The 26115-nt window shown below is 35.9% G+C and overlaps 1 protein-coding gene across 2 annotated transcripts; it reads right to left on the minus strand.

The window, feature by feature from the left end:
• Window positions 1-405: 405 nt before the first annotated feature.
• cnk (connector enhancer of ksr) lies at window positions 406-25684 on the minus strand. Of its 2 annotated transcripts, none has more exons than XM_022081233.2 (15): window positions 25375-25684; window positions 22829-22992; window positions 21408-21586; window positions 20841-21087; window positions 19390-19518; window positions 18106-18338; window positions 17017-17266; window positions 14670-16614; window positions 13981-14232; window positions 11828-11941; window positions 10965-11136; window positions 8530-9368; window positions 7252-7456; window positions 4982-5570; window positions 406-656 (listed from the first exon to the last, which is right to left on the minus strand). In XM_022081233.2, the coding sequence occupies exons 1-15, from the start codon at window positions 25430-25432 to the stop codon at window positions 519-521; spliced, it is 5514 nt and encodes a 1837-aa protein (XP_021936925.1). In that variant the 5' UTR covers window positions 25433-25684; the 3' UTR covers window positions 406-518. The 2 variants fall into 2 exon arrangements, with proteins under 2 accessions (XP_021936925.1, XP_021936924.1); XM_022081232.2 differs by lacking the exon at window positions 406-656 and adding an exon at window positions 3878-4633.
• Between the last annotated feature and the right edge of the window lie 431 nt (window positions 25685-26115).

Consider the following 26115-nt stretch of genomic DNA (forward strand, 5'->3'; position numbering starts at 1 on the left):
TTAATTGTTGCAATTTCTAGTGTGGCACATGAATACTTCCCACTTATGACAATTTTCTGAGCCAAATTCAAACTAACTTTAATTCTCATATCTAATCAGTGTAAGCAGAGATTACAAAGTCTTATTAAAATGTCAAAATAAAGTAGGCCTTAAATGGAAATACCTATACTGGATACTCCTAAACAGAATGTGAAATGGGCAGAATTTATGCGAAGCAGCTTTCTGCTACTTTACATCTGTCCTCTGCCTTGCATGGATGTTAAGAAATCTTCATGAAGGTTAACACAATGGATAAGACTACATATCAAAATGTATATTCTGTTAACATAACGATTAGGTAACAAGGTTTTGTTGATAAATTGTAGAATTCAGGAAACATAATAGTGGCAAACTCTTAATAACAAATTAGAATTATCATGTCATTTTATTCACATAACAAATTAATTAAAATAATAACAAACATGTGATTTGTATAACTACTAACATCAAATTCTAATATGAACTTTCAAATGATATGCTTACTGAGAGTCCAATGACGTATCTTGTTCCAAATATGGCTGATGACGATCACTTGAGGATGGTTGTAGGAAGGAATATTCCAAAATGCCACAGTTACATGCAGTAGTAGGGTTATCAGTGTTACAGCATGCAATATTCTGCAAATAAAATAAGCAAAATGAAGAGTGGGAAGAATTGTTAATGTAAAAGTATATACACATGCAGAAAAGAAATATGTATAATGATAGTTTGAGTTTCATGCAGTGTTCACAACAGGCATGTATGTGTAACAAAGAGATATTCTGTATGAGTATTACATGTTTTTTTTTCTGCAAAAGGAATTTGTTCCCTTTACTAAAACAGTTGGTAATGTGATTTTCTGGAACTAAATTCACATTACTTTACCACTGTAGTGTCCACTATGTTCTAGATAAATTGACCATCTACTACCTGGAAACAGCATTCATAATGAAGAAACAACATGCAATGTAACTTAAGACTATAATATCACAATTCAAATAACGTTAAATTTGTACAATTAATTCAATTCCTAATACAGTAAATTCATGTTTAAATACAAATATACAGTATTTATTTATGCAATTTTCCCCATTTCTAAGCCCCAAGATATGCAGGGTAAAAATATACGAGTATTTTACAGTTTAAAAATGTGTCATTACAAGCAGTATATGCATCTTCATGTTCAATAGTACTGTCAAATCATGTGGGACTCTTCATTTTGATGACAAAGATTTTCATCTATTTCTAAATAATGACATAATCTAATATTTACCATCCATATTAAAACTAGCCACAGATCATGCCATGGAAGTACACTTTTATAATTAGCAAGCAGATCTGGAGATAGTGATGCTCACTGGAAACAGATGTAGTATAAATGAAAATTAGGAATGTCTGATGAACCACAAGATAAAAATTAAAATACACAACCTGAGTTCAAAAGGTTCAGAAATATGTGTAACCACCCTTAATTACATAAAATCATAACCCAGAAAAACACAAACAAAAATGTTATTTCTTAAATATGTGTAAGGTGGGATTGCTTTGCTCTTAGGGCGAAAATACGTCCATTACTGTCAGATGTTTAGCCTCTTACTTTTGTTTCTCATGGCAATGTTTGGCATCTTTCATATGTGTTATCAGCATAATGTGATCACATGGCAACTATGGGAGAGTATGAAAAAAGAATGGAGGTACTATAACTTCAGTGATTAAATTTTCATATTGTACTATCTCACACATATATTCAGCATATAATGCAATATAACCTGCACTAGAGGTCATAAAGATGGATTTTGAATCGCATTATATATGTACATACAGTGTAAACATAAATGATGAATGGAGTAGTGTCATAGAAGGGTACTGAGGTGGTCAATTCTTATGTTAATGCTTCTGTACAGGAGGTATCCAGTTCAAGTACTTCCTGTGAATCAGTTATCCTGATTGAGGCTTCCTGTCATTTTACTCAGTCACTAAAAGTAAAAGAAATTTGAAATAGGACATAACCACTTCCTTCCCAATCATTTCACACTCACTGTACATGACCATCCTCTCATCTGATTTGGTGCTAAATAATCTCTTCAGCTGATATAGTGTAATTAAATATCACTGAAACAACCAAATCACTCATGTTATGTGGATCTCAGATTTGCTTAAAACAGAAATCCAGCAGTAGCAAGCTGAATACAGAGCATAAAGCACTTCAATGTAATAAGTAGGTGACATGCAATAATTCTGCTAATTATGGTTATGTTATGTTACACTGTGAACTGTTCAATGTCTGGGGAAGTCAGTACAGTTATATCCTGATTTATGTGGCTTCCATTTGTGTGTGTTTGCTTTTATGTGGTTCTCACGGTCAACAACATTGCTCATTATGCAGCATCTATGTATATATGTGGATCATTCTGTGCCTATGCCTCATTTCAGACGTCAGACATCTTGATCTCACATTTGGAGGATTGTGGGCATCAGAAGGGGCTAGCAGTAAAGTATACAGAGGAACATAAATATATATTTTAATGTAATCTCATTATTTAATATTAGTTTGGTAGGTTTAAATATATTTTTATGTTCAGAAAGTGCAGTAAAACAGATTAATGAAGTTAGCACTACTACTTTACACCCCAAGAAACGGGATATTCCAGGTAGGCATGGAAAGAACAATTCTTGGATTAAACATCATGGAACAGGCTTTATAAGCCTAACATCCATATAGTTTGAGAAGAAGAAACGCTTTTTAAAATAAGCAAAACAGCCACCAAGTTTACCACTTGAAAATACCTGCTCAAGCATGTAACCTACTTTTAATGTCAACTTCACGAAAAAAAAGTCTGACATATTTTCACATTATGCAGTGTTTTCCAGGACTGAAACTACTCCATAAATCATACCTGTACATCTGTATGTATTGCATTGGAACATGCATGTGTAAGCTATTTTTCTTTTAAAAACGTGACCCTATCATTGTTCACACTTTATTTTGTCTCAGAAATGCAATGCTCAGCACACAGCCTTATGCAATGGAGACTTGAGGCAGTAGTGAATGGGTTATCAGTGTCAAAATTGTCTAAGATTAATAGTTCTCAACATGTGGGCTGCTAAGCAGTCTGTGAGCTGCCCTGAAATTATCACAGCTATAGAATGAAATTTAATTTTTCAAACTCTCATTAAAAGCAGAATTATTATCACTCCTCTTATTTTTGTCTTTTGTAATGGCAAGAAATAATAAGATACAAGAGAGCTATGGGAACTGCAAAAATATCCACTGATCAAAAAATTCAGAGAATTACTGTGCTGGAGCAGGATCAGAAAAACATGCCCACAAAAGAATGCATTTTATTTGCAGTGCGTAGGAATAAAAATGCAACATAGCTGTGACAAAAAATTCACCACAGTGACAAAACAGTATGAATATTGTGACCTCTGAAAGAAGCTGGTGTATATTTCCCAAAACATGAAATAAGCAGTAACTGTCCAATGCAATATTCTGTCAGGATCCCTGCATAGTGATGACCACAACTAAGACAAACCAACCATCAAATAATAAGATCATCCAAGAACAAGAAATGAATGATATTGCTTATTGCTAATGACTACATTAAAATGAAGATAAAGTTTGTGAAGAAATAAGAACTATATTATAATGTGCAACATTATCTTGATCACTGACGGCTTCTCTAGCACATGAGAGAAGATTAATCAATCAGCAATTGCTGTAGTCTCATATATTTCATAATTAAAATATATACATGGCAGCTTTAGAAACTTCTGTGACAGAAGCCATACCTAAAATGTCATGTCATTAAGAAGCTACTTTCTCTCTCTTGCAAAACCCCCACCCCCCCACCCTGCACTATGCCCTCCCCCTCCCCCAATAGTCTGGTCAAAGTTCTCTCTTGACTCGCTGGTTCCTACACCTGAGATCAATTTCTCTCACAAGGCTTACTCATGGAGATAGCACATACTTCTGAAATGTCAGTAAACTTCTTGCAGGCTACAGGACACTACAACCCAGAAGACACCCATCCTAATACTTGTTACTGTGAAAACCTCAAAACCATGTTTCCCTGTACTTAGTCTCATCAATTTTCCATGTATCTTAACTATAGAAATAAGATCACTCCAAACAGGCAAACAAACTGGAGTAACAGAACAAATGACTGAACTTTCAGTATTCCAGTGAATCAGGACAGCTATTAATTAATAATTTCTATAAAATACAAAAATAAATAACTTACTTTCAGATGGAGACATTATGCCATAACTTTTTATGGAAGTCATAAACTCTTAAAATAAACTGTAGAGAAGTTTATGCAATGATCAGAATAAGGCAACACACTGGCAACTTTCCTTTGCATGCAACTCAGTTCTAACTTATGTTGTTATGGGACTGAATAGTATGTAGTTTAGTATTTGCATTTGAATGGTCATGTGACTGCTGTCGAGAGCGTAACAGGCTACTTGCAACAGATAGAGAGTATGTTTCAGGTTCAAAAACAGGCGGATACTCCAAACCAGGATAATCAGGTGGTGGGTTAATTGGAGAAGGGGAAGAGGACAGAATGTGACGACTTGATTTTTTGCCAATCATTGATATTCCCATTGTTGGCTGAAAATAAACACACAATAGTAATAGTTGTAATAATATAAGGAACAACAATAATAATGATGATAATAACAGTCACTAATCCATGAGGCAGAAGAAACTCAACACAATATACTATACTAATATTAATGCTAATTCTGCATCAACTAAATGTAACACTGTCTACATATTAACTATTTTGTGACATGTTTTATTTTAAATATTAAGTATGTTGCACTAAGGTGGGTAGGGCAAAGTAGTGTTTGGGTGCCTGAACACTCACAACAGGGTGATCACTGGTTAACACATCAAACGTTAAGTATTATAAATCTGAGCTTGACTGTAATGTCACTGAAGTGCAACATCTCTTACCTTCAATTGGGACATACTGGGATCAACTTGACTGCCATATTCATCTGTCATCCATTCACATGCTGGTGGTGATACTGGTGAGCTTATTGAACTGTTGCTTGAGTCACTGTTACTGCTGCTTTTGGGGCCATGGTTTTTCTTATCCCTGAAGATGGCCTTATGCAATCGTGGGGACCCGAGTATTGTTTTGTGTTGGCTTCTGTGAGATTTATGAGACCCAGGTAGTTCCAGAAATTTATGTTTTTGGTGCTGATATTTTGTTGAGGAGAAGAAGTTCCGGAATTTGGAAGATTTTGATGGTGGAGAATCCTTTTCCTTATCTGATCCTGTTGGACTCCTGTTGTTGCCTAAATGCATCTCAAAGGCAAGTTTCATACGAGGTGCTTCGTCACTGGAGTGGACATTCCTAGAACCCGCTATGATCTGTGACACTGGCGGGGGTTCATACTGTGCTGCTGTTTTCAAACAATTTGTATTCAATGAACCATTGTCGGGTGTCAAATTTTTGTGGGAGCCCTGAAATGGTTTTCTAGTTATGTCATCATTCCGTCGCAAAGAACTGATCCATAGTTTTTCTGGTGAGCCATCCCTAAAATAAACATGAGAGTATATAATGAAGTCCTTTTGCACGCAATATGGATAACAAACACAAGGGTAAAATAGTTCTTAAACTCTATTTAAACTCTAAATGTTAAGCTAATGATATAATTGATCTCTGTCATGATGCCAAATATATGTAAGAGGTAAAAAGCATTATAAGAGATGTTTAGTTTATTCACTCTCATAATAAAAATTATTTCTTATATGTTCTTATTATGGTCTTAAATTTTTTTTTATATCCGTTCACTGTTAACATAAAGTCATATAATCCAGAGGTAATAAGTTTATGCTTTAGCATAAACAAGCCCTGCATTCTGCTTTTGTTTTATGCCAGGTAAGGAGGTAGACAGTGACATGGGTGATTTGTGAAATGAAGTCTCTGCTTGTCACCTGCACATTACTACCACGTAAACTAACAATCAAATTATGAAAAAAACTATGAAGAAATTTACTCCAAACTTACAAATAAAAACAAAATAATGAAAGAAAGTGAGGTTAAAAAAGTTATCAAACATTTGTAACAAGTAAAAAATGTACATAGAACCTATTTAGCCAGAAACTGAAAGCAAAACAAGTAACACATCAATAAAAAATAAGTAGTTCTTTTGAAATAGTGTATATCTGACTGTGTGGCTAAGCAACCTTCTAGCCCTTTCAGTCCTTACAGTCTGACATGAGAAAAATACAATTATCTTAGGAATGAATATTGCATAACAGCAAAGTTCTGTTTAATTATTGTAGAATTATACTATAGCATAAAGTCTGACAAAAAGGTTTGTCAGTAATTCTGGGGTCTTCTGCCAGGGTTCAATCCCTGACAGATGCAGAGGATTTTCTTATAGTCCCTGCGTCCAGACTGGCTATGGGGCCCACCAAGCTTCCTGTCCAAACAGCAATACAACATACAGTGGAATAATGCAGACTGCCAAGGTACATTCCAAAGCACACTTCAGGAGATGTTCAGCACCTTTTAATCTTATTGTCAATCTGCATTGTAGATTTGCTCTTACATGAAATACATAATTTATCTGTACAATTTGCAGAGACAATTAGTACTTCCATGTGAGCTGATGACTGTATATTTGTAAGTTTCAGTCACATTTCCATTTACAATTTTTTTCAGGGATTACTGGAGATACTTTAAAAATAGCAAAACAATCAAAATCATTAGGATAGTGATTAACAATCATGACTCAAGTACAGAGGTTATAAATGATTATTAGGTTATTTAAGATGCTGTTGCAATTGCAGAGGTTGTATAACTTTGAATGAGATGGAGATGATGAAACATGGCACAGATTTGGAAGCAGTTAATCACAGAATATGTGAAGATACTATCATAGAAATAAGTCAGGACAGCCAGTAACCAAGCCACAATATGAGCCAGCTATCTTCCAAACAGAAATGTAATGCATTAACAGTATGTTAACATACCTGATGCAGGAATAAAGTCCAGCCAGAAACGGCAACATGAATGAGAATGGTAAGTTACAAAGGATGTGAGAGGAAGTGGTGGTGGTTTACTTACTGTCTCGACATATTTCTCAAATGACCGGAAAACCCCATTAGGAATTTCGGTCTGGAAAAATGGATTTCTAAATGAAAGTTTAATTGAACAGCTCCGAAAATGAAGTGACGTCACTATGAAATTCGATATGTTGATACTCTACCTGTACTCTCTGCACTGACCATCTTGTGAAAAGTCACTACTGTTGTTCCGACACATCTTAGAGCTATTGAAACTTCCCTTTCTGGTCACAGATGGGGCTGGTGTGGAGCCTCCATGCCTTGATTTAATGGAAGAACAGGAACTGTTCTGAGAAGAGCCTGAAGTCTCCATGTTGCTTAGAGGATCTTGTGTGTACCCTGTGTATACTAATAAAAGATGTCTGTTAGAAGACACTATGTTCACATGAGTGCACCATCTTTAACTCTCTCTGTATAGCAGGAAATACTATCAATGCGCTCAACTTCTGGACACCACTGCAATATTCAGTCTTTGAAGTAATATAATTATGAACTACATGTGGAAACAGTATACTTTTCATTCTGAATTGGGTGATGCTTCTGCTGAAAGTTTACCTAGCTCTTTATCATATAGATGTGACTCACATGCAATAATGACCTAAATGCTTGTACCTTTGTTACTTAAGACTGCTTTCTCAAGTGCATGCGTTAGCACTGACGTCTGTTACACTCATGAATCATGTTCTGAGGTATGAAATCCCTTACACAATCTCCTGAAAAGTCCCCCAACTTCTACTCTCTCACCAAAAACCTGTTTCTCCTCTCAGAAAGCACTTCTAACAAAGATTGCAGTGCTAGCATTCAAATAAATAACACAGGTAGCAAGAAAATTATTTTGTTCTGTTTGACTGTTTTTTTTTCTGTGCCTCATATTACAAAAAGTATGGATATCTACTATTCTGCATTCTAAATGACAATCTCTCGGTTTAGATATTGGTTCAATACACTTCTGTGGGCACCTAACCACCATTTATAATATACCTATAGGAAACAAAGTTATAAACAAAACACTTAATGAAAAAACATCCAGAATGCAACCCTTTCATAACTAGGGGTACTCCTGTAATTCTCTGTTCTTTTAGCTAAGATCTGCCTTGCAGTTCTGTATCTGTTATTTCTAATGTACGTATAACCTGATATAACTACTGCATGAAGTCTAAATGTGTATCATTAAACAGATGCATATTTCTGGACACTTTCCTGTGTCTGTTAGTTAAAAGAACTAGTATGGGAATTAAGATTTTATCAAATGGACAAAAACAAATTAGGTTTTATACTTTCACCTGATGATGGAAATAGAGCCAGCTTCTGAAACAACGTATGTTTTTAACTAATACATAAATGACAGTGTCCAAGAATATGAATCATTTTACTGTATTAAGTGTTGTTTCTGGCCTTCTCCTTTAGAAATCTGAACACACCTTCACTGTTTCCTGCAGGCTGTAGTCTCTGTGTTGTTTTGCTATTCTGCTTCCTCTCCTCCTCCTGCCTCGACAACATAAACTCCTTCAATGTTACAAATCCTGATGTATCCTCTCTCTGCCTGTTTCTGCGGATTCCTAACTCTCGCAACCTTTCTGCTGCCAGTCGATAATCTGCCATATCTGATGGCAACTGCAGAGATGGATTTGATGAATGAACATGACGATCTCGGAAATCAGTTTTAAAATGCCTCTGCATTGGAAGAGGAAGTGGTTTGAACATACTTTCTCCTCTAACAGGTGTTAAGGATGGATGTCTTTCATCTTCATTACCTAACAATGGCTTTATGTCATGCGAAGTCTGACATTCTTTCTCTGATGTTGAGTTTAAAGTTGGCACACTCTCAGCACTTTGGTACAACAAGCCAGAACTTGATGGGATTATTCCAGTTAATTTTAGCACCTTCTGTTGTGGTGCTACATTACAAGCTTCATTACTGGGATGAACTGATGGATCTTGGACAGAAGATATTAAGTTACCAGTTCTTTGTACACATCCTTCTCCTGCTGCCTTATTTGGTTGCTTCTGTCCATCACTTATTGCTTTATTCAGTGGTGTGGGTGCAGGTCCATTTGGAACCTTCCGGTAACTGCGGAACTGTGAAGTCGGAACAGGAAGTCTGTTGCTCCTACTCCCAAGAAATGGCAAATATTTTCTATCTAGACTTGAAGCTGCTGCCACTGTTCCAGATATCTCCTGGTTTGTAGAAGAACCATTTTGCTCATTTGTTTTTCGACCAAGCTTGCGCAGGGAACCAAACTTTTTTTGTGATTCTTGACTGAAAGACAAAATGTATTTACTATCAGTAAACAACAATGCTTCACATTTGTATTTTTTATTGTGATATCCTTGGTTGTGATGCCATGTAGTCTTGCAGGTAGTTATCAACATTTAAAAAGCAGACAACAATCTAAATTTTTACTCCTAGGAAAATCTCAAATCCAACTTCTCATTTGTTATTTTCTATCCTACAAACAACAGTTACAAGAAGTAGAATACCATATTTATGTAAATATAAGTCACATGTGTATGTCACGACTGACTTTTAGGAGGAAAACAAATAAAATCCCATTCATAAGAAACAGAATAGTTTATAATTATTTTACCCTAAAGTACCAGTCAGATTTAAACAAATTTTAAGCTCGAAAGGCAATGTTTATAGCAAATTTATAATTCTATGTGCACTGTAACATATTTCTGCTGGAAAGACCATTAATATGAGAAATAAAGTAAAATAAGACTGACTGATAGGGCATGCATAAACTTTTGCTATTATTCATCAGAACAATATTGGTTCTTGTAACAAACTACTGGACTAATGCTCACTCTCAATATGCTGAGGGTATTTGCTTTCAGTATGCAAACTATGATACTACTTTTACGCTCCCTTATTGCTCCAGAAATGATACAGTTTCCCTGTGCAGATTATTTTGTACACACACTCTAAAGCAAGTTTTCATATCTTACTCTACTGTTAAACATCAATGTTAATGTGAACTTTCAAACAAAGCCATTATACCTCTTGTTACTCCACGTGGGGGAAGTAAAGACGGTGGTCCCATGTTGTAGATTTACGACAGATAAAAGAACCTTACGAGCATGAACGAGATTTTTGTAAGCAAAATTCGGTGGCCATTTCTCACCCACATCTCTCCTGGTTCCCTACTAAATGGCTCTGGCAGACAAACCAGGATTGAGCAGAAATTGTGCAGAGGCAGTGGGCTTGTCACTCACTACTCAAATGTACTCTACAAGACTAATAAGGACAAGTGTCTTAAGCAACTCTCCCAGAACGGGTCAATGGCCAATTCCTTGGAAATGAATGAAATGTTACTTCATGCAGTTTCAATCATTATTCTGTGAAACAATTCAAAAACCACAATGAAACACTTCCTAATCAACTGTGATAAAGACCGATTATCTAGCCATCCAATTAAAAGTCACACTCTACTTTTACAGCATGCAAATATGGGGAAAACATCCATCTTATATTTGCATATATACAGCATAAGATTTTCATAAAGTATTTACTGAACCACCTTTATATGCATTTATTTTGTTCTCTGGAGTAAGTTTTTGCAATAAAATGTTGTTTTGATTATGCATCGACTGAATATGAAAAACACAGTAACATTTACCTATACCATAAACTTGCAAACATTAAATCCTGAACTTTATAAAACCACCCAAAAAGATTAAGAGACAAAGCTCTTACTGCAAGCAGCTTGTTCAAACTTGAGTCACTTTTTGACATCTGTATTTGCATCAGGGAACAGAATGACTTACATATGTCATTACATAACAGAGTTTTAAAGAAACCTGTTCTTTTTGAAACACAGAAACAATGAGATAACATAATAAAAGTCAATGTAACCTTTTGGTTTCTGTTGCCAAGTTCTGGTGAGATCTAGAAGACTGCTTTTCATGTTGCTGTGAATTGTTGCTGTTAAGAAAACCAACAAATTTACTCATCTTGGGGCTTGGAAAACACGTCTCTGTTTCCATATCAGTTTCTGATTCTTCATCTGTTTCACTGAAAAACACAGCTGCAACAAACAAAAAATCAGACTAAGTCTGGTAATGAAAGTCACCTTACCACATAAAAGCATTGAGGAATGTAGAATATGATGCCACTCTAAGATGACTAGAGGTATCAATGATTCAAGTTAAAATTCAGAATTTCATGTTACATGACGTACACTATACTGATACTGAGTAGTATACATTTTCAGTTTTAAAATACTGCATGAAAAAAGAAAATTAAAGTAGACTTATTTTATATTAATTTTTGTTTTTACTTTCCATTTTACTGTTAAACAGTTTTGATTTATAAGAGTTAATTCTGCATAAGTTTTCACTCTATATACACAGGGCCAGAGAAATTGTCCAGTAAAAGCATGTTTCTCTTTAACAAAGTTCCAATGTCCACAGGTATTTCTGTAGATGAGGTAACTTTTAATGAGAAAGTTGTGTGTGTATGTGCAGCCATTAAAATATGGTATTTATGACCTTAGAAAGCATGATGGTTACTTTAAAATTCTGACTTTAGCATGGATATACTTGAATATTTTTATCTCTGCTAATCAAACATTCAAGACAATTCCCATTCCTGTAATTTTCCTATGGACTGGCACCCACACTGAAAACACTTTTGGTTCATGAATTCTTGGAGGTGGCATTCACAGCTAGCAGCAACCCTAGCGAAATTATTCTAAGAGTGATAGAAAGATAGTTTACCTTCAGACTCTTGTCCTGATTTGGTAAAATCCTGCTTAAAAGTAGCCAATGTTATATGATCCATCCATACTGACAGTTCATCCTCCGACTCAACAGCAAAGTAGAATACTGTACCTGTGGAAAGAAGAAAAAACATTAGCATTCTATTAAGTATTATAGTAACAGAACACTTTGATATCAATTACAAGCATTTGAAACTGAATTACTAACAAAAATATTTGAACTTAAAACTAAAGAAATTACACAAAAATATCTTATCATAATTAATTTTTAATACAATTATGGAAGAATAAAAAACAAATAAAACCACTGATAACACTGAGAAACAGTAGAAAAAAGTATAAAAAGTCAATAAAATGGAACAAATATGACATTACAGATTAAAAATAAACATAAAAAGAGGAAGGACATGAAAATTTAAAGAGATTATTAAAGCACTATGTTGGACATTGCCCATTTTCTGAGGAATATTTATTAATCCTTTGCGGTCTATGTCAGACTGAGTCTGACATTTAAATATCCGAGTTCCGGTCCAATGTCGGACTGAGTCCGCCACGTATTTTATGAATTTTTTACGTCATCTGGAGTCAAACTGAGGTCGGCAAACCTTTTCAGCATGTCATTCAAGCCTTCTTCTTTGTACTAGTTCTATCCTAATTTTTCTGGTAAGAATTTGTGAACCTTGTAATAGTGAAAGGAGGCAGGTCAGAAACGTTCGTTTTATTCTGACACTTGTCCAAAGAAGCCAGGATTCCACACCAAGTGTTTTGCCATACATTATATAGTGAAGGAATACCATCGTGTATTTAGTCATCATATTTACATGGAATAGAAGTATTTTATATCTGATAAAGTTATAAAATAAAATATCCCATCTTCCGAGTCAGAAATTATATTTTTTTAATTATTTTTGGCGCACAGAGCAATCTACCACTAACATGTGCATATTCTTTCATCTTCTTGACAAGCATTCTTTATGTGTAGTGATTTCGCTTACACTTCGCGTTGTTTTTCACTTTCCTGGTGTTGATCTTGGTCTTGAACTTTCGAACACAATTAGCTTGAAAGGAAGAACAGCTCTGAGAATATGAAATCCAATTCTTATACATCGTATATCTGCATGCAATAAGAGATGTTTAGATGTCGCCAAAGTCATATCTACCGACTTGGTTTTGCTTTATTCTCTACCGAATGACAGGGAGCAGAAAGGCACCACTTATTACACATCTCACTAGTGACAGTGGTACAGTCAGTGAAAAATATTTCACATGGTCTGTATTCAAACAAGAGGAACTGTGATCCTCTCAGAACATATTTTCACTATATTTAGCAAAGTGTCTTCCGTTTTCTGCAAGTTAAAAAGAAAATCAAAACAGTTCATAATAGTAGTTGAATTTATACATCGTAGTGGTATTTAAATAGACCAGCAGAAAGCCGTAGTGTTATTTAAAAGGGACCGCAAAGGATTAAACACAACATTTAAAGAGTTGGCTCTACTGTCTTCAGGTGACTGGTTATTGTAATACTGACACGTTTTGATATTAGTAATGACAGTGATCAGGACTTAACCCTGGAACTTTCAAATGCCAGGCTACTACACTAACCAGCATTCTATAACAGTGTTCTTGTAATGAAGCAACACATCCTTGCTGTGCTTTACCCCTGGGGAAAGGACCCCCATATACATTGGAAAGGAGGTTGGGTGGGTGCCAATGCCAGTATGGATGAACAGGCTAGAAAAAAATTCCTTTACCCCTGCTGGGGATCAAACTTCGTAATGTCCAGTTCATAGTCGGACACTATACTGACTGAGCTACCATAGCTCTTTCAAATAAGTTGGTATTAAAATTCTGTTGGAGAAGTTTGAAGAATGATCCTAATATTTAACATACGATGCTTGTAACTGTTTATGTAATATGCAGTGTAGTTTGTTATGCAAAGAAACTGTTCTGTCTGTAACAGTGAAAAAGTTAAGACCAACATATCTGAAAACTTCAAACTTTCTAAACTAAGGTTAGGTTTTTGATATTGAGGTGAAGCTTTTGCGGCAACTGAAGTTGATGAAAGATTCTTGGGCTACAAGCCATGTTCAGCCCCCTGACGTGGCTTGTAGCCCAATAATCTTTCATTTAGATTAGGTTTCTTCCTCTTACCTGTATGATACACTTTGAAAGCGTACTTTCTCGATTTTACTTCATCTGCCAATGAAGCCGTGAAGCCAGGAAGGGAAATCATGATGTCTGCCTTTGTAGATTGTGGTGTCTTGAAGCCATAAAATACTGTGCCTTTCAGGACAGACCATGCCCTCTGCCACACAGCTCCTGCACCTCCAGATCTACACCGATGAAGCAGCCACCCCTCATGGTCTCCAACCCCCAAATCTCGTACACTAACGTTACGTTTCTCTGTAAAAATTGTTATTACTTCTTTTGCAACTGCTGTGATTATTAATCCTTATACAGTTTTTAACAATCTTCTGTGCCTTTAAAAACACACCTGATTATATGGAAACAGGAAGTAAAATGTGTATTTACTTTGTATGTGAACTCCTGCTGGAATAACTCATCATGCAAATGAAATTCCAAATATTATACAAGGTTGCAATTTTTACATTATGCTATACAGTGCTGTTTTGCATGCAAAATTTCACTGTGACTGCATAAGTTACTACTGTAAAACAACGTATAATTTCATCTGACAATCATAATGAACACACAAAAACTGATCAGTCTTGTAAGCATAATTAGTTTATTGTACTCACAAACTTTATAATTTAACAAGTAAACCTCAGAATTATTACAACCACCATAGATCAAGCATTATGTACTAACAGTGAACTTACTAGTAAGCAGCACATTCCTCTTCCTCAAACTTCGAGGACTAGGAAACGATGCATGTCCCCCACCAACAACAGAATTCTTGCTATTGGTATTTCTGCCAAGTGATCGTGCTGCCATAATTGCTCGATAGCCCATATTGTTTCCACCTTTGGAATGATCAGGTCTGGGAGGTGGTTCAGGCGGAGTAACACGTATCTTTACATGTGAAACACCTGTCTGAGGGCTGGGAATCACTGATTCATCTGCATATGTGTGTTGTTTATCTTCATTCTGTGGCTGTTTAACATTTACTAGAGGTACTGGTGCCTTCTGCCAAACTTTTGACCCTCTCTCAGTCGTAAAAAGATCTGATGTAGTGCATATCTGTTCAGACAATGGTGTTTCTAGTTCTTGAAATGAGCCTGCTAAATTGCTCTCCACCAGTATTTCAGATTCTTTATTGTCAGTATCTTCAAGAAATGGTGCATGCACAACATTAAGTGAACTTGTATATTCATTACTACAAACACATAATTGATTATTAGCTTTCAAGGAAATTTCATTTTTGTTTGTAATTGAATTTTCATGATATGAACCATCAGCTATCTTGTGAGAAGACAAATCTGTCTGTTCAACTGAACTTCTGATTTTACTCATTCTATTAACGTTACTGTGTTCTTTAAGACGATGCTGCAGCAAAGCAATATTTATTGTTTCCAGTATTTCACCAATTCTTTGAGTCTGTTTATCTTCAAGGCTATACAAATCACCATCATGAGTACTGACATCTGAGAATTCAGGATTTGTATTAATGGCAGTCTCAGATGGTTCTTCACTCTCTGATACTGGTTGACTTTGCTTCTCTATTTGGAAGGCTGAATGTGTGGAACTGTCCGATGTGGGGCTTGGAAGAGCACTGCTGTTTTCAGATACACGCCAATTTGTCCACTCTTCCATATGATATGCCTTAGAACATATGTCCAACCTTTGATCACAATCTGTAAGATCATATGCTGGAGTACTGTAGCTCTTGTCTAACCGTCCACGTTCTTTGTGAACATAACCTGTATTTTCATTAGGAACAGTAGTACTTTTACGTCTGTGAACCTCATCAACTTCTTCCACAGTGTGACATATATTGACAAAATCATTACGTAAATCATAACCTCCACCTTTAACTCTCAAAATATTCTCATCAGTTTCACTGTCAGGTACTGATTTATTCTGAAAACTGAAGCGTGTGCTTCTGTCCCTGGTATCATTCTGAATCTCATCATTATGATCTGATGCTGAGTGTAACTTGTCCACCAATATCTCCTGTACAGTACTTTTAGGAACATCATCTTCATCCAAAATACGCGCTGCAGTAACTTTATTACCAAGTCCTATTCTCACATTCAGGCAGGAGTCACTTGTCTTGTCATTACACCTCTCACTGCAACCAATGCCTTGATTTTCTTCTTTTTTAGGTATATAATTATCTGCATTATTATTTATGCACAATACACTGCCACTATGCAAAATTTCATTATCCCTTGCCTCATTCTGTAATTGGATGTGAAAATCTTCTTGATTCTGACTTGACAGTCTTTTATTATTCTGAACCTCTTTTCCTATTTCTTCTGCTCGTTCTTCATCTCTTCCAGGTGGGTCTTTCCCACTGAGAGTACTCCCTTTGATACTTTCCATACTGCTACCTGGAAGTTCATCACAGTCATCAACTATGTGTGTGTCATTACGGCTCTCTAGTATTCTTAACTTCTTTCCAGTCTTCATTCTGTTGCATGTATTTTCAATCCCTAGACAAGTTGTTGGCCTTGGAGGGGGCGAAACTGATAAATCATTTCCGAAACTAGCCGACTTATCTCGTAACTGATAAAGTTCATCCTTCCTCCCCTCTACATCTTCTCCCCCAGCAGAGGGACCAATGTCCTTCCACTGTCGTTCCAGACGAAGTTCTCGCCAAAACTGAAACCAAGTTTGAATTTTAGGATGAAGTACATTCAGTGTTCTTAGTTTTAATAGGCTCTTGAAGATAATATTAGATAATTATACAAAACCGCAGATTAAGAAGTCCTTATACTGACTTATATCATGATGGAATTTTCTTGCTACTGTCTCTTCTTAAATGATCAATAAACACTTCTGGAATGCCAGTGAAGTATATCTTGGGAAGACAAGAGATTCTGACCAATAAGGTGGCAAGTATTCCCCATGATCACAGTAATAAAATACAAAAATAAATTAAACTTATTTAATACTAGAAGATATTTCGAAGTGTCATTTTCACCCTGAACTGGTCATAAGTCAAATGGTCAGATTGGTGTAACCTGTAACAAGTCATTTGCAAAAATATACAGGCTTAGCTACCTGTTCAATGCTGACAGGTGGACGTTTGTTGGTTGGGCTAGCACCTGTAACTGTCGCCCTACGCTGCACTGTTACACGTGGTTTGGGTAAGTACAGTCTCATGCTGGTTGGGGATGTCTGCCCCTCATCTTGTACACCAGGCAGAAATGAATCATCATCATCATCATCATCATCATCATCTGAACTAGAGTTACTAGCAAGGGGCTCACACTCCATTACTGGTTGTGGGGCCATCTGCTTGGGCACACTTCTGTGAATATAGCAATCACTAATATTGTTACCAATTGCAACTAGTTTATAATATAATTTACCAATTTATATTTAAAAAATTAAAGTAATGGTACTTTAACAGAAACAATCCACACAATATAAAAAAATAAAATAAAATGATTAATCTACAGAACAGGCAATCGTACACAATTATAGACGTGAAATTACATCAAATGGAAAATAACATGACTCCATTATATGCAAGGGCAATTAGGCGATTCCTAAAAGAAAGGCAAGACTGAAGTAACAAAGAAAAAAAAGCTGTATAAAGTAGTGAACATGCCAGCAGACATATATGTATGTGAGACATCGCTGATAGAAAGAAACCATGACATATGAATGTATACAGTGGAAATTAAATTTCTTTGAGTAGAAGGATACATATTCAGAGACCACCATTTCCATGAACACACCCAAGTCAAATAACAACACTAAATAATGCTGGGAAAAGTGGGAAAAACATTTTCTTGGAACAAATAACTGTTGATTTCCCATTTTCCCCCCTTCTCTTAATAATGACCTGCTTCTGATCTACAGAAAACAATTTTTGTTACAGCTTGCATTCAACAACTGTTATTTATATTTCATTCATTACCATACACTGGCAGCAAAAATACTGTATTTACTGGGCGATTTAAAAAGATGGTCATCTTCTCGGATGCAGCAACACACATTCTGGTAGATACCGACAGAACTTTCAGAGGACATCATGCCCCTATCACCAGGGTGATTTACAAGACTACATGGTGCTACATCCTGGAAGACACCCATCTTTATACTCATCACCATGAAAAATCAAAAAAGGAAACTCAACTTTACCTTGGCAGCGGTATCTCAAAGTCAGGTATAGTAAGCAATTCAGGTCTGGGTGATGGAAGATTGTCATGCCATCTAGTGTATGGTGCTGCTCTCTTCTTACTGGGCAGCCTGTATGGTTTCATGTAGATCTGACCGTACACTTTAGTGTGATGTGGACGTTTTTTCAATGTCAGAAAAACATTAGTAGGGGATTCTTCAAACAGGGCCATAACTCTCTTTGTTTGCCAACCCACCTTTAATAGAAGAGTGTAAGACATTATATGCTTCTACAATATGGCTCAGGAGGAGTCTGCAAACTTCATGGGAACAGAAATCAATTTCTGAGTAATTAAAAAGTCCTGTTAATATGGGATAAGCTCAAAAATTTAAGGAAGCATGGTGGTTTAAAGTATGATAAGGATGCACCAAAAATAAGGGATTTTTTTAAAAAAATTCAAAGCAACTTCATTGTAAATTTGAAATAAAGTGTTATTTAATTTGTTCAATTAACTGGTTTTCATAAAAAAAATTTATTTGTAGTGTTCTGTCTGACGACAGGTCGATATGAACAGGATCCTTTCATCCTTTTCTCGGACTGGGACCTTTCATATACGTTCTAGGCAGATGATCCAGAAGTGGTTTGGCATTGCCTTCTTCTGTGTGTGAATGGAGTAATTGTTGGGATGCCATGGAGAAACCGGGTAAGCCCCCGGAGGAAAACTCCGTGTTGCCTAGACCACGGCCTTGCCCAACACAAGTTATAAATTCGGGCACCGCCGGGAATAGAACCCGAGACCCCAGGATTACAAGGCCAGCGTTCTAACCGCTAGACCACCGTGGCACGGTTTTTCATAAATTATGGATCAATAAAACAAGTCTTTCAGGATGCATTTGACATATCCTATATGGCCACTGGGTAATACCATTACATATTACTACAGTTTTCTGCAAATCAATTTTGCTATAAAATTTATAATAATGGTTTATGAATTGCTGTAATTATGATATGGACAAGTAAAATGAATCTATTAAATTCCATAGACATCTTGCTTTGGATAGTACATCCAGAACTACTATATTATGAAGTAAAAAATGGTAATCTCAACAGCACAATCACCCAAACTGATGCACTCCAAACCTGGTAAATGACCTGTATGGTTTTATCTTTGGGAATAAAATCCAGGAGTGCTGTATCACAAACAAAAATAATAACCTCTACATTGCAATATTATGTACTAACCACCTTCCACATTGTAAGATGCCAGTATGTGATGAAACATGTACAATGGTGAATGCTGTACTTACTACTGTCTGGTAGTTGACTTGTACAACTTCATCTCCTTCCTCAATTTTCCCACACTGGTGAGCAGGTGAGCTGAACTTGATCTCACCAATTTGATGTACACCATGGAAAGATGGTAAGATGAAAAAGCCCTACCGCAGTTGAGGAACTTACATTGTAACACAATCATATATCGTTTCTATAACGGTGATGAAAACTTCTACTCTACTTTCTGGACTATAAGATGAACCCAGATTTTAGATTTAACGTTTGAGAATGTCTATACTTTTAGACTAGAATATGTACAGATTTTAGGCAGCATATTCCAGGAAGGAAAGTGTGGCCACATTCAAGAAAATATAATTACTTTACTATATCAGTCCATATATACTCCATTATATGAACAACCTGGAGAAGACGGAGTTACGAAGAAAAAGATATAACTATGAAAAGGCAGATTTTAGAACACTGCATTTTACCACACATTCCTCTAGCACCAGAATGGGCCAGCAGATGGTCTTCAAGTTCAGTACATATAAACACTTATAACCTATATAGGCGCCCTTCCCATATAAACTATAACTTGAAAAGTAACTGCACTTTATATGAATTTGAAACACAAAATAATTATTTTCGTAATGGTTGCAATGATTTGGTTAAACTAAAGATATTTAGAGACAATATCAAACCTAATAATACTGTACAGGTTACACTTGCCAAAAGAGTGAATGACAACCAAGTGCTCTTCTGTGTCTTGAAACACAACCAATATGAGGAAGTTTGTGCAACATAGTTTATATAATTTATTTACATCAGTACTACTGATTCAATATCAATAAATTTAAATTTATCCAAATGATGTTAAATGTCATCCCAAATTACCTACTTTTATGGACACTTTTCATCAGAATTTTTTTTTTTTGGGGGGGGGGGGGGGGGGAATTTGATTCCACTAATGTGGTTTCAACAATTTTAACAAAGTGTGTGAATGTGTCAGTCTCCAGTTCATACATCTCAAAAAGCAAATAAAAATGGTGGGGGAGATCTTTTAATAATAACTCTACATGGTAATAAATTTTTGATACCATGAAAGGCAGGGAATTTCATGGTTAGCTGAGTGACTATTAAATCTCAAGGACTCTTGTCCACAGAAATATTTGACACCAAGGCCCTGGAATGTTGCCTGTGATACATGGCACACAGTTACACATATCCACCATGGGTCATATGAGGGTTAAAACTTTGCATACCGTGTAGTGTATTTGAATATAAAATAAGCAAACAAACTATTAACACTATAAAAAAGACACTAGTGTCTTTTTTAGCGTGTTAATAGTTTGTTTGTTTGCTTATTTTATATGTCATATGAGGGCTCATACCATGCTGAATGCAATGGAATAGTAAACTGTTTTTTTATAATTCTTCTCATAAAGAGTGAGGGGGGGGAGAGAAAAAAGAAAAAATCATTACTTACCAAATCATCTCCTGCTCGTTTCTTTAGAGTAGCCAGATCTAATGATGCAGGCTGTAGTATCAGCGGATCCACAATGTCCTGGATAATACTGTCAGCCAATCGAGCAAGTTCTTTACAACTTGTCCGAATCTCCTCCACAGGACGCTCTGCAAAACGATCCCTCTGCGCACATGTTGCTATTGCTAGACTGAGTTTCAACAGCTCACTTTTTCTGTCCTGATAATCAAGTTGTCCAGAGAAAGGAGACCTGGTTCAAAGCACAGCAGTTTTGTGTAATGGTACAGTATTATAAGAGAGTGAGCAGTTCGTTAACATATTATCCTTCCTAAGAAAAGGTACACTTATGATACCAGAATGTCCGTGAGAAAACAAATGGAAAATATGTCATATAGTGCGGCTGTTAAAATTCCACAACACTGAATGCTGTATAATGTACAGGGATTGATCAATTAGTGGTATAACTTCTACTCTCCTTTATTCATGAAGATATTCAAAGGACAGTAAGTTATTATAAATGAATTCATTCCAGAACCTCTTGTCACATTAGTAAAACTGGTAATACTTAACCTATCAAGCCAGCAGACAAGTGGTTTTACGGCTGTTATAACATTTGCAACATCTGCCAATGTCTGTGTGCTGACAGGCCGTGAATCAGTTTCCTGACAAAGTTCATTGTGTAGACTATGTGCACGGCACGATAACCTCAGGGCCAACAGCTGCAGATTCTCTCGATCTAGTTCATAGTGCTGGAATGGACAAAATATATAATTAAGATCTTCAGGACTCCAAACACTTGCAGTTATACTCTTAATAACCTCCATGATCTCTGCCTGCCAAGCATTATGAAGGAATCCATTTCTGAAGTGGTAGCTTACACAAATCAGACTACTTTTGAAATGACTGGATGGTCATAATTAAGATCTTCACCTTAATTGCAGGTCCACTGTAGGGACCATGAGTCTGCCATATTCCCAAAATATATGTAAGAAATTTGTACTTCGAACATTTCTGCAACAGGACCTTATCTCAAGACATCAAAAGCACAAAGTTTCTAACTGAGAATTTAGCACTATTGTTGTTACTGTTGTCATTGTCATTGTTGTTGTTGTTGCTGTTATTACTATTAACTTTTAAAGGAATACTGGTTGATATATATTTTAAATGTTTGCTTCTGGTTGCATATATCACTGCTGACAAACAACAACAACAACAAATTTCACTGCAAAGGACCACTAATGATGTGACTAAATGGTTAGGACTCCTGCTTTGAATTCAACCTTTAGTCTGAAGACAGGCTATCCTGACTGATGTTCTTTGTATATATTTCTTTCCTTCTACATGCCCAAAAGCCACCTTATTTTGACCTTAATTTAAATATAATATTTCACACACCCTATCTGCATCAAAGTTTTCTTCTGTGAATTTCAGTGTCTTACACATATTGGAGTCCCATGTGGGACATTTATATGGTGGTCAGATTTGTTCCTTTACATTATTTAATTCTGGTTTATGCAATAATGCTGTCAGTAGCACAGACTAAATTGCACTGAAAGACAGAATGATTAATAAAATATAAACAATATAGAAGGAAGTGGTCATGGTCTAATTCAAGGTACTATCATGGTATTTGCCTGGATAAACTGAGAGAAACCACGCTGCATTAGGTGTAAAATCATCTGACATGCTACAGCATAAGCCTTCATATAAATTTGTGTCTGGTAAAACAAAAATCACTAATTATTTTTACATCCCACTACACGCCTGTGCAGGTGCTTGCGGGGAGTGGAAAAATCGTCTGCCCACGTTGGGGATTGAACCCCAGTCATCCAGCCCGTAGCTAGTCACTATACTGACTGAGCTATCTTGGCTCATAAAGCACTAATACTGAAGCATTAAACAAAAATACATTTTAAACTCTAATGAAGTAAATTTGGTTTCCAGATTGTACAAACAAGTGAACATAACTGATTTAATATGTTTCTACTTACAAAATTCCTCAAATGTTCCACAGCTTCCAATATTAATTCTTGATGTCCTAATTTGTGAACACCTAAGTGGTCAAGATCATCTGGCCGAAGGTTCAGAAGCTGCTGACCACTAACTTCATTATTTAGAAATGAATGTATGTATAAAAAAACAGCACTGTCTAAGCCTGTATGAAAGCAAAGAAAACTAATTTTAATATGACATATTATTAGCATTGTAGCGTTCTGTATTTTGTTAAAATAATCTGCAAGACAAAAATATACACTCTAAATAATTAACCTCATGTTTGGGAGGAATATTGATATCAGAGGCAACTGAGAAAAAAATTAGATGTTCTCAGGCATGTAAATCAAATACAGTCAAACTCTGATGCAGTGCTTCTTTATATACCACCTCTCTAACACAGTATCCATGAAAGCCTTGGAAGACAAATTCCCAATGCAATGTGAAAGGAAATCCCCAATAAAATGCCACCTCTGCTAGCCACCACCTGTGACAATATGTATCATTGATCATTATAATCAGGTCCAATGGCATTTTCTTTCCACTGGCTATACAAACAATTCCCTGGAATATTCAGTCATAAACATACTTTTCACAAACAACTGTGTTAACAAAGAAAACATACTTAGATAAGAAACTACCTACAGAAACTTATGGATGGCATCAATGATGTAAATGGTAACACTTAAAATCCAAGCAGTTACAGTAAAAGAACCTGATACTGGATGGGTAACTGATTTTAAAATGGAAACATTATCCAGACTAAACTGTATGCAGTTACCAGGCAATATTGAAAGAAATGTGGCAGAATAATTACACATCCTTCCCTTTTCTGTTTGATAGGGCAGTGGACTCTTTCTTTATAGAAATGTTTTCTGCATACCTTTGAGTAACTAACATGTAAATACACTTCAGTTTGAATACAACTGCCAGTCTTAAACATAATCAGCTGCATTCTACTGCCATGGAATCAAGGGTAATGTCAAGCGTTAGGGAAAAGAAAGTGTGTCTACAAGAAATGACATCCTGGTACAAGCCATCAAAACATTACCAACTATTTATCTTTCCATTTATGGGGTAAAACCATCAGCCAGAGCAGTGCTGGAAACATTCTCAGCAGGAAGAAAAAAAAATTCAATTTACCGCCACCTCAATTTAATGCCAATATTTGAGATGGATAAAGTGCGGTACTCTAATGAGATGTAACTGTACTCATCATTTCATACAAGATATTTTGGAAAATAAGTGCAAATATTTCATTTACAAAGTTTCTGTAGTAACAGGAACACTGAACATAACTTCAAACATGTATTAAAAAAGTTGTCAGTGGAACCACGGTTCCGGAGAATTTGACGTAAATACGTCTATACGGCAAGGAATTTTATATATTGGCTTTATTCTAAATATTTTCTTTATACACGCTTTACAATTGATTAAAATTTGAATAAGACATTACTGCCTACCTTGAATTAGTTACGCTTAAGGTGGGTCTGTGGTAGCTGAAATATGTTATAAAATTTGTACATTTTAGAGTATCAATATATCGTGCAAACACCATATCTATACAAGATTTCGATCTAGTAGTACTACATTGAGGATTTGACATCAACATTATGTCAAACGTTTCCTCCATAAATGTCACAAAGCTTTGATTTTCCTCCTTCTTTAAATCAATGTTAAAATCTCCTGTCAATATTATCGGCATTGTATTGACAGGAGATTTTAATATTGATTTAAAGAAGAAGGAAAATCATTGTATTAGGATCTTCAGTGGCCATAACTGAAAACATATTTGTATAATTTCTCAAATGACTCAAAATGAATCTCTTACAATCATCAATAGGTGTGTGGTTACAAATATACAGGGTTATAACTTAACTTGCACTAATTGCTTCTTGCAATCTCTATATTCCCTTTTACGTTCAGCATTAGTTTTTAGTATTTCTTTTGGAACCTTAGTTTCATTATTTGATAATAATTACTTCTTGCGATTTCTATATTCCCTTTTACGTTAGGTAACAATAATGTTGAGTAAACAGGTGACGTTTCGTGGGTAACAATAACAATTGACGTTTCCTAGGTAACATAACAATTAGGTAACAATAATGTTGAGTAAACAGGTAACGTTTCGTAGGTAACAATAACAATTGAAGTTTCCTAGGTAACATAACAATGCAGTTACACTTTTTCGTTCCACTTTTTGCCGAATGACACTGACCCTAAAATATAGACGTATTTACGTCAAAACTGAAAACAAAATGTACAAATGGGTTAGAGAGAATTATGCTGAAAATGGTATTACAAGCAAAGTTTCGCCAGCGTATTTCAGACTACTGACAGGTTTTTAAGCCCCAAGACTTCACTGTCCCTGACATAGAATCGCCTGTCATACGTCATTCTCCTCCCAGATTAGGGTGTGACAGGAAACACAGATTTTACAATCAAATTAATAAGCATTAATTGCTATACAAAATGTCTTACACGAAGCAATAATAAGAATAAACGTCACAGTTTCACCAGAACTGATATAAGAATGATGTGTTACCTTTTAGCCATTCAGTGACTTGTTCTGGTTTCCATTCTGCTACATTCACATACGCCATTTTCTGCTACCAATTTCAATGAATGAAAGTCACTGCCTCATTGATGTCGTGCTATGTGACAATTGTAAAAAGTTACGTTACATGGCCATTTCGATCACCAGGATTGAGAGTATGTTACTGTTTCTGTATAGCCTACAGTTTGTCGCTAAGAGGCTACCGCACACGTAAGACAAGCAGTCAGACGACTGTTTCGTCGTTCGCACAAAGCCCCTAAGAACATATATAGATGTGCACACTGTTACGATACGACTGGCAGTCGGTTACCTCTACTGACAGCCCCGGATTTTTCTGTCCACCAACTGTCTCGTTGGTCCTTCGAATTATATGAAAGCGCGCAGACGAACGACCTTTCAGTCGTTCTGCCTTTCATTTCGTGAGCATTTGCAGACAGTAGACGATTGTCAAACATGGATTTTGTTGAAACTGCTATAGTATGTGCACTTGTGATTCGCCTCAAGAAAAGGAATTACTGGGTGCATCCATTATACAGTGAGAGACTGTTGAAAGGAAAATTCCATACTATGTATGAACCATTACGGAATTATCCTGCAAAATTCTTTTCATATTTTCGTATGAGTACACAAAGTTTTGATGAACTATTATTGCTGAGACCGAGTATAACCTATCAATATACGAATATGCGTCTCGCTATTTCACTTGAAGAAAGACTGGCACAACTGAAC

The sequence above is a fragment of the Zootermopsis nevadensis genome, unplaced genomic scaffold (assembly GCF_977971745.1).
Source record: "Zootermopsis nevadensis isolate Lab colony 2312 unplaced genomic scaffold, Znev_1.0 Znev_ptg000003l, whole genome shotgun sequence".
Classification (NCBI taxonomy): Eukaryota; Metazoa; Arthropoda; class Insecta; order Blattodea; family Termopsidae; genus Zootermopsis; species Zootermopsis nevadensis.